The sequence below is a fragment of the Equus caballus genome, chromosome 29 (genome assembly GCF_041296265.1).
Source record: "Equus caballus isolate H_3958 breed thoroughbred chromosome 29, TB-T2T, whole genome shotgun sequence".
Classification (NCBI taxonomy): domain Eukaryota; kingdom Metazoa; phylum Chordata; class Mammalia; order Perissodactyla; family Equidae; genus Equus; species Equus caballus.
Genome location: NC_091712.1, coordinates 31,532,550 through 31,543,700, shown reverse-complemented (window position 1 = coordinate 31,543,700; position 11,151 = coordinate 31,532,550). Strand labels below are relative to the sequence as shown.

Here is an 11,151-nt window from a genome sequence, read left to right as displayed (position 1 = left end):
CACTAAAGCTATTCGCCCACTGCTCGAGGGGGAAGGCGGGACCTTCACGCTGATTGGTGGCGACGCGAGAGGCCGGGGCGGACGGCCCGCACGCAGGGGCGGGCGGGAACGTGAAGTCTCCGCGGTGCCTGATGGGGCTGTTCCGAAGCCGGGAGCTGGTGCTGCTGGGCACCCGCTCGCTCCGGCTGCCGCCGTCTCTGCCGCCTCATGGCGGCCATCGGAGTTCACCTAGGCTGCACCTCAGCCTGCGTGGCCGTCTATAAGGTGAGGGAGTGGGGGCTGGCTACGGGCCTAATGTCGGCCACCCGTTCTCTGGGGGCGGCGCCCAGTCCTTTGGTCACCTACGGAGTTGTGGACGCGTGTGGCCGACCTAGGGACGTCGCGCGGAGAGGCGTCACTGCGGGGAATTTTCGAGGCGAAGGGCCTGGCGGACCTGGCCTCATACCCCGCAGCTCCTCTGGAAAGCCTACTGCGCTTTGGCGGAAAGTGGGGACGACGCAAGTGCGCGGCGCCCGGGGGCTGCAGGGCCGCAGGAGGCCGGGAGGGTCTGCGGGACGCCGTGGCCGCAGGAAGCCGGCAGGGTCTGAGGGACGAGGTGGCCGCAGGAGGCCGGGAGGGTCTGGGGGACGCCGTGGCCGCGGGAGGCCGGGAGGGTCTGGGGGACGCCGTGGCCGCGGGAGGCCGGGAGGGTCTGGGGGACGGCAGGGCCGCGGGAGGCCGGCCGGGTCTGGGGGACGCGGTGGCCGCGGGAGGCCGGGAGGGTCTGGGGGACGGCAGGGCCGCGGGAGGCCGGGAGGGTCTGGGGGACGGCAGGGCCGCGGGAGGCCGGCCGGGTCTGGGGGACGCGGTGGCCGTAGGAGGCCTGGAGGGTCTGGGGGACGGCAGGGCCGCGGGAGGCCGGGAGGGTCTGGGGGACGCGGTGGCCGCAGGAGGCCGGGAGGGTCTGGGGGACGGCAGGGCCGCGGGAGGCCGGCCGGGTCTGGGGGACGCGGTGGCCGTAGGAGGCCGGGAGGGTCTGGGGGACGCGGTGGCCGCGGGAGGCCGGGAGGGTCTGGGGGACGGCAGGGCCGCGGGAGGCCGGCCGGGTCTGGGGGACGCGGTGGCCGCGGGAGGCCGGGAGGGTCTGGGGGACGGCAGGGCCGCGGGAGGCCGGCCGGGTCTGGGGGACGCGGTGGCCGTAGGAGGCCGGCCGGGTCTGGGGGACGCGGTGGCCGTAGGAGGCCTGGAGGGTCTGGGGGACGGCAGGGCCGCGGGAGGCCGGGAGGGTCTGGGGGACGCGGTGGCCGCAGGAGGCCGGGAGGGTCTGGGGGACGCCGTGGCCGCAGGAGGCCGGGAGGTTTCTGGACGTTTGGCAGGAATGGGCGGGCCGCCGCGCTCTGGAACTGTAGCTGTTGGGCCTGTGAAGCGGGTGAAGCGAGTTGATGCTACGTGCTCCACTGACTTGGCCTTTGTGGAGGTGAGAGAGCTTCACTAGGAGTTGGAACAGTAATAATGAACTCCTGATACTAGTCTCGCGTTTAAATGTCGCGTGATTTCTAAGGAACAGCCGAAGGGATTAGTGCTCCATCATATGTAGAAAAGGGAAGAAATACGTGTTTGTATAAGGTAAGGAGGAGAAGTAGGGTGATGTAATGAGATGTTGTTATATATAGAAAGGTGGTTGGTTATTCTGTTTGTTCCAGTTATTGGCTATACAGAGCAGACTGAAAAAATGAGGCAGATGTTCCTTAAATGTTGGCCTTATATAAACTCTAGGAAATAAATAATGGCCGTTAAATCTACAAATTTAAAGTATTGATATAGTGATTTTTCTTTCTGCATATATGGCACTGGCCTACACATGTCTGAATATGTCTAATGAAACCATATATTTCATTTCTGAAGAACTAATGTAGTGTATTTTTCTCCAGGATGGCCGGGCTGATGTGGTTGCAAATGATGCAGGTGACCGAGTTACCCCAGCTGTTGTTGCTTACTCAGAAAATGAAGAGGTACTCCTATTCCTCTTACTTTTGTTCTTTGAAAAAGTAAAAATTAGATGCATTGTAACATCTTGCTCTTTTTCAGGTTGTTGGATTGGCAGCAAAGCAAAGTAGAATAAGAAATATTTCAAATACAGTAATGAAAGTAAAGCAGATCCTTGGCAGAAGGTATGGAATAAAATAATGCTTTTACATATGGTAATAAAATGTGTTTATACGTTCTAAGCATAATGTGAAATGAGACTAGAAACTCCAGTTTGTTTTTTCATCGTTTTTATGACGGAGTCGTTTCAGAGAGTACCCAGTAGGCTGTTTCTTGTGATGATTAGTGCTGAGTCTTCCAGGGGTGGGATTCACTCAGACACTTGTTTTTTGCTGACTGGTCTGTTAGTATTGATAAATGCCGATGTTCATTTAGTTTTTATAATTTGTGTCATTCACAGATGGTAATTTGGAACTCTGCACATTTTTATATTAGTTTCTTAGAGAGCTTGAAAGATTTTGTGGGAATTTGAAGATTTCTTTGCACTGTTGTTGAGTTTTGCAGAATATATTGCAATTGGTCATAATTTATGTAGAAGCTTATGTAGAAGCTATCGATTTTCTTCCTCAAGCCCTTTTGTGACACTTTCTGGGAACTACCTTTTCCAGTTGGCTTACAAATTTAATCATTAGAGAAACAGCTTAATTAACATCTTAAGAATCAGGTTAATCATTTGTTGTAACTTTAATTAAAAGATTAAAGAGTCTTACTTCCCCAGACTTCTGTCTCCTCAAATTATAGATTACCATAATAATTAGGGGTTTCCGTTTTCACTGGAGTAGTAATACTTGATAGAGTATTTTTGTATTTTCAAAGTGCTTTTACATCTATTTATATAATCCTCTCAAATCCCTTAAGATTGGTAGGTCAGGTTTTATCCCTCCCTGTTTATAGATGAGAAAAACAAGACACATAGAAGTTGTGGTGTTCCTGAATTAGTGAGGGGGTGAACTAGATGGGACCCCAATTCAGGACCTCTCACCCTCAGCCCCAGGTTCTTTCCTTTCTGCTTTGTTAGTTGAGAATTTAAGTAGAAATTCCTTGGTGTTGATTTTAGGATTTGGAGATTATAGATTAAATTGAATATTTATTTCTTTTATACGTACAGATATTTTTTATTGTCCCTTACCTGTGTTTAGTTAAACTGAACTTATCTATTTTTTTCCTTAGGATATCTATGCATTAAGCCACAAACTGTAGTATTTTGGAAAGAATTCAGACTTTTGTGATGTTAAATGTACTCCCATATCCATTTACCTGTTGACAGAATTTAGTATTGAGCATATTGGAAATAAAGCAGTTGGTGTCAAATTTTCAAATTATAAACTGAAAAAAAACAGGGAATTGTAGATAGTTTTGGAAGCTAGATTCACTGTAAGCAGCCAACAATATATATTTTTCAATTACATTTTTTATTTTGAGATCATTGTAGATTTACATACTGTTGTAAGAAATAATACAGAGAGATCCAGCGTATTACTGAATTTACCACTTTCTCCAAATGGTAACATCTTGCAAAACTATAGTACAGTATCACCGCCAGGTTACTGACATTGACACAATCAAGATACAGGATGCTTCCATACATCTATCCCCTGCTTGCTGTTTTAGGGCAGATGGCTGGAGTAATGATGTGGTTGTCTTCTGCCATACTATGCAGAAAGCTTTGTATTAGCAGGAAAACTTAAGCTCTCTTTTCTGGCCCTGAAAGTTGCCTTTTGACAAAGGAATGCACTGGTGACAGTCAGGTGCTAATACATAGCCACAGCGTGCTACTTGGGCCAAGGCTGTTAAAGCATGAGCACCATTCAGACGTCCTGCTACACCATGGTCCTGCATGCACTTCTCCAGAGTGAGCTGCCTCATGGTCCAGGTATTTCCCTCCTCGGTCTGTCTTCTTAGTAGACAGTGGTGATTTTTACAGATCCACAGTTGTACCAGGTCTCAGCCTTGGAAGCATTCTGCCCTTTGTGGAGGAGCCAGTCCCCTTGTTATCAGTCAGTAAGGCTCTTTTAGCCCCTGGTCCGGTACCCATCTTGGGTCAACTCGCAAAGTTGGGCTTTCTCAGTCTTGGCATCCTACCTGTTTGCCACCTACTTACAGGTAGCACCACTTAACTTGCTGCCACAATTATCCTTCCACCCTGCCTGTAACTCTCATTCCCCTGTGGCCTTCCAGCCAGAAATTCGGTCCTTGGCCCTGGCTTCTCAGCAATTAGCCCTGAGAGGGAAGAATCGACTGGCTCCTGGAAATACACTGAGCACACAGAGCTTCCCCACACCTTCAGATTTGCACCTTGCTGCCCAGGAGCTTCCTTCAGCTAGCCTTCCTTCCCAGTCCACTATGGCCAGTTCCAATAGCAGTGCGGGCATCCGGTGGTCCAGACAGGAGACACGAACTCTTCTCTCCATACTAGGCGAGGCGGAGTATATTCAGCGCCTCCAGACTGTGCATCATAATGCAGATGTCTATCAGGCTGTGTCTAAGCGAATGCAGCAGGAAGGCTTCCGCCGCACCGAACGTCAGTGCCGCTCCAAGTTTAAAGTTCTGAAGGCATTGTATTTAAAGGCATATGTTGCCCATGCCACAAGTATGAGTGATCCACCACACTGTCCATTTTATGATACATTGGATCAGCTTCTCCGAAATCAGATAGTGACTGACCCAGACAACTTAATGGAGGATGCTGCTTGGGCCAAGCACTGTGATCAGAACTTAGTGGCCTCTGACACCCCAGGGGAAGAGGGAACCAGCATTCTGAGAGCAAAAAGGACTCAGGCAGCACATCATCAGCCTATCTTGAAAACAGTTAAGGATTCAGATGAGGATTGTCAGCTGAGAATCAGTGACCAGATGCGAGAAACCAGTGACGTTGAGGACTCCTGGGATGAATCCTCGGGTGCAGGTAACTCCCAAGCATGTGAAGGATTGGGGTCCCCGAGTCTCTTGATTCTAAACAGCAGTGTACGTTTGGTGTTCTCTTCAGCATTGTCCCTGTTTCTGCTCGCTGCCCTCTTTTATTCCTTTTTTAACCTAATGATAAGATAAAGGGCTGCAGCTTTTTAAAAGCTGTGACCCTATGTATGTAAGGTATTAGAACTTTTTTTTTTTTTAAAGATTGGCACTTGAGCTAACATTTGTTGCCAGTCCTTTTTTTCCCCCTGGTTTTTCTCCCAAAATCCCCCCAGTAGATAGTTGTGTATTTTTTTAGTTGTGGGTCCTACTAGTTGTGGCATGTGGGACGCCGCCTCAACGTGGCCTGACGAGTGGTGCCATGTCCGCACCAAGGATCCGAACCAGCGAAACCTGGGCTGCCAAAGCAGAGTGCGCCAAGTTGACCCTTCGGCCACGGGGCCGGCCCCTAGAACTTTTTAAACGTAGAGGTAGTACTCTTTAGAATCAAACTAGTTTTGGCATTATTTATAATGGGTACTTAGGAATTTGTGGATATAGAGTGGGTTGGATAGCTACATAGAAAGGGATTCAGGAAAGCAAGGAGGAGGTTTTAGCAGTAAGATTGCAATGGGCCAAAATGTCCAGACTAAGGAAATGAATTCCACCCAGTCCCTTGTGTAAAGAGGCCTTTCTAGGAACTACCATAGTTTTGTAATTGTCTTTCAACTCTGCTGCTGGCTGCAAGCATTCCCTTAGCAGGAATGTCCTCTTTGCAACATTGTTGCTTTGTTTTTCAGGGTGCTCTCAAGGGACTCCCAGCTACAGCAGCTCCCACCACCTTTTCAGAGGTGCAGTTACTCCCTGTCAGAGCAGCCCCATGACCAGACTGGGTGTGTCCGGTGAGCCCAGTCCCTGCACCAGCACCAGCCGAAACACTCCTGGGGTGGCCTTCACACAGCGACCTCCAGTCTCCTCCTCCAGAGTTCCTTTTGTTTCTGGTGAGGACAGGCCTTTGACCAGTGAGCCCCCTCCAAGGTGGGCAAGGCGAAGAAGGCGGTCAGTGGCCAGGACTATTGCAGCTGAGTTGGCAGAAAACAGGAGATTGGCACGAGAACTTTCCAAGCGTGAGGAAGAAAAATTGGACAGGCTGATTGCTATTGGTGAGGAGGCCAGTGCTCAGCAAGATACGGCCAACGAGCTCCGCAGGGATGCCGTGATCGCAGTCAGACGCTTGGCGACAGCAGTGGAAGAGGCCACCGGTGCTTTTCAGCTAGGGCTTGAAAAATTGCTTCAGAGGTTAATTTCGAATACCAAAAGTTAGAAACTGATTACAAAAGGGTGTGTTTCCTAAACTGATAGAAGCCCAGTTCCAACATCTTTCTTCTGGTACCCTGGCTTCTTTTCCATCTCCTCAGGAAAAAAAGAATGGACTAACCATTAATATGCAGAGTGGTAGGAATATATATGCTAGTTCCTTTTCTCGAGCTTCTCCACTGATTGGAAGACCTTTCAGATATGTAAGAGGTTGCCTAAAAGAAAATAGATGGAGCCAAGTCCAGACAGCTAGTTAGCTGTGGCTTTGTCAGTAATGTGAGGCAATTTAGTTTACCTCTCTACACCAGTTTCCTCATCTGTCAAATGGGGGCTAGATAGTAACTCCTGACCTGCCTACCTCACAGGGTTGTTGTGAGGATGAAGTGACTAGTAGATGTGAAAGGGTTTAAAAGTTTAAAAGCACTATACACACGTAAGTTATTAATCATATGACCTTGGCCAAGGTGAGGCTAGGGTGAGGCACTTTAGTTGACAAGATATAGAATGACGGTTGTATACATGACCTCATTGCTTGAATCTTTACTAGCTTACCTTGACTACTTCCTGGACTTTAAGATCTTCATTTTTTAAATCCCTCTATAGCTTATTAGACTAATAGAGACACAACGTGTATTTGTACCTTTATCTCGTACTTTCACTGCTCTGTCTATGACATACCTACTAGTAAGCACTCAGTAGTCAAACCGTCTTTCCATTCTACTAGTTCTTAGTCTCTTATCACTATAACAATATCGTTCAGAACTGACAGGGAGCCACAATCCTGTGTTATGGTTCATATTGGTAATCTTTGATTTAATGAGATATTGGCTGTTTATAAAATATTAAATGTAAGTAAATTCTTTGCATTCCGTATTATTTGAGTCCCTTTATATGCATAATTATATATCTTGAAGTTTGGGTTGCATTTGAACGTTGTGGAAACAACTTGGCTTCTATCAGTTTCCCAAATGCTTTTAGCTCATTTCGTTCTTTTCTGTTAGACTTTTTTCTGTCTAGTATGTTACAGAAGGCAAGCCCTAGAAAACTTTCCTGCTAGGAAACTTTGCAAAGTCACTTTTTGTCACATGGTGTACCTTGTTAATGGCACATAGTGGAAGAGAACAGCTTTGGGAACAACTGAGAGTGGTGTGGATAAAGACTGCCTGCAACAGATGACTCCTATTGGGCACAAGCCCTCAACAAATACTGCCCTTTGGCCCCCAAAACACCCATACTTCCTTTGGGAGATGAAGGTGTTGAGCCATATTTCCAATTTACTGTAGAAGGGAAGCCATTACTGGCCATCATTAAACTAACTTAAGGATTTTAGGGTTTATTCAGTACTTTCAGGAAATATAAATAGGAACCTTTGAATTTAAAAAGATTTCTTTCAATCTAGAGGCTGAAAAAGAAAAGAATTAAGTGTGGGCATGTTGGGAGAAGTTCTGTTTATATTTTGCAGGCTTGGGTGCTTACCAAAATGCTGGAAATACGAATAGGTAGAGAAATAGTCAAAACAACAGTGGGAACACGGAAGCGTGAACAGCTGGCAAGCAAGCAAGCTACTCCTGATGAGTGGGTGATGGATGTAGATGGCAGCTGGTGTGGCAGATACACTGGAATCTGGTTAGAACTTCTGGGTTCTAATCTTGTCACAGTTTTGTTACATTAAGCAAATCACTTATCCTTTTTGTGTGTCAATTCCTTTATCTCTAAAGTGAGAGATTTGCGCTAGGTGACTTTTATTACGCTCCAGTTCTAAAAAAATTATGTGATGTAGCATAACAAAAAAAAGCAAAATGAAACTTAAATTGTAATATTTTCAGTCATAGTAGCATATTAATGTATGTTTGAAATTCTGGTAACAATTGTATTTTAAGGAAATATTCTATGGATTGATATTTATTAATATACTTATGGACTTCTGTCAGCACCACACCAGACATAGATTCCTTGCTTTAAAGGAGCACATACTAAGGCTTGAAATGGAGATTTTAAGCCTTTCTCAAGGCTTAAATGCATTTTCTCAAGTTGTTTTAGGTCATTATATGGAGGGATATGTGTTAGTCATAACCAGATAACGCTAATGTAGATAGGTGGGCTTTCTGGAAGAACAGGGAAGTACTTGAAGGAGAGATAGGCCTGTACTATATTAATCTATTAATGGTAGCCAAGTACCTAGGCAGGGATTTATTTAAGATAAGAGAAGTGCTAAAGAAGAGAAGTGGAGTTAAACTTTGGAGATAGCATTGTGAAGATCCAGTGGGTGAAGTAACCTTAATGTGGGAATAAAACTAAAGGGAAAGGTTTTAAAGAAATAAATAGAAAAATAGGCAAAATATTGTAATAAGAGGAGGCTGTATGAAAGACAAGCCCAGAAGTCCTGCCTGAAGTCTAGGCCCAGCCATTCCTGCCTGTCCATCCTCAGGCAGGTCATTTCAGCATTCTGTAACTCAGGTTCCTCACCTATAAAGTGGGAAACTAATAACTATGCTACCTACCTCACAGGACTGTTGTGAGTGTCAAATAAACAGATGCTTGTAAAAATGCTTTCAGACGTGGAAGGCACCATAATGTGACAGAAGTGGGGAGAAGACCCTGTGGCACATGAGTGCTGGTGTATGCCAGGTCCGAGGGCCTGCTGACTGTGCAGGAGACATTTAAAGAGGGAGGAGGAGGAGTAGAAAATGGCATTGCTAATAAAGGTTGTGGTACAATGGTAGGATTAACGCTCAGCCTCCTGAAGACTGGGACATAAATGAGGTGTTCTGTATACCTACGTGCCACCACCCTTTCTTTTCCTGTTAAGTAATTTAATCCTGGTGTGGACAAATAAAGTTTTTACTTGTATGTAGTTGTGGGTCAGTCCGCTACTTTCTGGCGATATCCGGGATCATTTGTCGTCACCTCCATTCTCTGTTTTCTCCTTTTCTGCTAGCTAATCTTAGGGTCTTTCCTGTAGATGGCCCCAAGAGCTATGTGTGCTTTCTGTCCTCATCTCAGAGAGGCCCTCTGCATGGCAGTTGAGAAATAATTTTCCATTTCTAAGAGTTCTGTAAATTCCATAAGATACCTTTTCATGGCAAATGATCTTGTCTGAGTGGAAGATAACTTCCACATGATAGCATAAATTATCCTGGTTGACTAAAGTTCTATTCTAAGTAAAGCAGAACCAGTGAGTGTCACGTTGAAATTACAATATTGGTGCAAAAAATATTACTATGGGCACACTTAATCTTTTTTTCTTACTTATAAAATGTCCAGAATGTAGTCTAAATACTGCGTTTAGGAAAAGGGAGGAAGGGGGCGTTTATTGGAAAGAATACTAAACTTTGTTTAAAAGAAGCATATTCCAGTCAGTTCTGCCATTAATTAGCCATGTGACTTTGGGCAAGCTACTTACCTATTTCCTTTCTATCAATTTGTAGGTGATAGAGAAGGAAGTGTGAGGAATCTGCAAGTATTCCAGACAGAGTTCTAAGCCCAATTAGTCCATCTTAAACCCCTTTTGTCTTATTACTTATACAGTTTAGGGTTCTCAGATGTTCAGTAACCCTTCAGCAATTAGCCGCTATTAATTTTCATCTCTTACTAAACATTTAAGACTGGTCTCTGAACAGAATAGCCACAGCCCCTTGGAAGAAGAGTTTAGCAAAGGCCTACTTCATCTTAATTTCTAGGTGAAATTAAGCCAAGGATGAAAGACTTTTATCCCTGCTTAAGGGGCAAAAGAACTTTAGTTATTTCCCATCTTACTGCAGGGCAGTCTGGTAAAGTGTAAACAACGCTAGCCTGATAGAGAAGATCTGGGATCAGGTACTGATTCTGCCCCTCATTAACTTGTAAATCATTGACCCTCTGAACCTGTTACCTGTAAAATAATACCTGCCAAGCTAACCCCACTTAAGAATTGTGAAGGTCAAATAAGGTAATAGATGTGAAAACATTTTGCAGTCTGCATAAGTTGGTATTACTACTTTGAACAACGTAACACCCATTGTTTTAATTTTTTTATTGCCATACACATTAGTCCTACTTTGTGCAGGACATTATAGATCTATCTACCTGTAGTACTCTGCACCTTTCCGAAGATAACATGCATACTGCTCAGTCTTTGGTTTTGTGTTGATTCATGTTCAGAAGCCAAGTAACAAAGATGGTGTTAGGTATTATTTGCCCTGACTTTGCGATCTTATCTCCTTTTGTCCTTTTCATATCAGTGGTTGGGTTTTCAGGATCACGGATGTGAGAGTATATGAGAGGAAATCATTGCTATTAGGAGAAATCACCCTCAAATGTGTAGCATCTGTTAATAGCAAGATCAGAAGTAAAAGCTATTCATTTTCAAATGTGGAGATTAATACTTTAATAGAATTACCATAACTATTGTAAATACTGCATCCATTTAATCCTATTGTCTGTAATACTTCAAGATCTCTTAATATTAAGCCACTTAATGATTTGGTTTATATTTTTATATTTGTTCAGTGGTATTGAAAAATATAGTCGTCTTTAACCTTTATGTATCAACAATACTGATTTTAATACTTAACTGTCTCTGTCTTTATGGACAGCTCTGATGATCCACAGGCTCAGAAATACATCATGGAGAGTAAATGTTTAGTGAGTATGATTCTATTATTATTTCTCTGTTACACAGAGTAATTTCCATGATCATAACCTATTATATTGACTTGAAATTTTATATTTTTATTAAAATTATTACTTATTTAACACAATTTCCTTTATAGGTCATTGAAAAAAATGGGAAATTACGATATGAAATAGATACTGGAGAAGAAACAAAATTTGTTAACCCAGAAGATGTTGCCAGACTGATATTTAGTAAAATGAAAGGTATTGAGCAAAAGAGAAGATCTTTTAGAATTTGACCTTAAAAAAAAGTTAGAGATATTT

General features: G+C 44.6%; 2 protein-coding genes across 3 annotated transcripts in view; both read left to right on the top strand.

Annotated features, from left to right (window-relative positions):
* The first annotated feature begins 94 nt into the window (after positions 1-94).
* MSANTD7 (Myb/SANT DNA binding domain containing 7) overlaps positions 95-11,151 on the top strand; it is a 27,820-nt gene continuing 16,763 nt past the window's right edge. Inside the window, exons 1-6 of one of the 2 annotated variants that reach the window (XM_070255090.1) lie at positions 95-264; positions 1,911-1,991; positions 2,068-2,150; positions 3,196-4,930; positions 5,718-10,857; positions 10,986-11,091. In XM_070255090.1, the coding sequence (XP_070111191.1) occupies positions 4,369-4,930; positions 5,718-6,241 (1,086 nt within the window). In that variant the 5' untranslated portion in view covers positions 95-264; positions 1,911-1,991; positions 2,068-2,150; positions 3,196-4,368 and the 3' untranslated portion in view covers positions 6,242-10,857; positions 10,986-11,091. The remainder of the gene's footprint in view (positions 265-1,910; positions 1,992-2,067; positions 2,151-3,195; positions 4,931-5,717; positions 10,858-10,985; positions 11,092-11,151) is intronic. The other variant, XM_070255089.1, reaches the window with a different exon arrangement.
* Positions 105-11,151, top strand: part of HSPA14 (heat shock protein family A (Hsp70) member 14) — a 30,239-nt gene continuing 19,192 nt past the window's right edge. Inside the window, exons 1-5 of the mRNA XM_023631999.2 lie at positions 105-264; positions 1,911-1,991; positions 2,068-2,150; positions 10,809-10,857; positions 10,986-11,091. Coding sequence (XP_023487767.2) covers positions 208-264; positions 1,911-1,991; positions 2,068-2,150; positions 10,809-10,857; positions 10,986-11,091 — 376 coding nt within the window. The 5' untranslated portion in view covers positions 105-207. The remainder of the gene's footprint in view (positions 265-1,910; positions 1,992-2,067; positions 2,151-10,808; positions 10,858-10,985; positions 11,092-11,151) is intronic.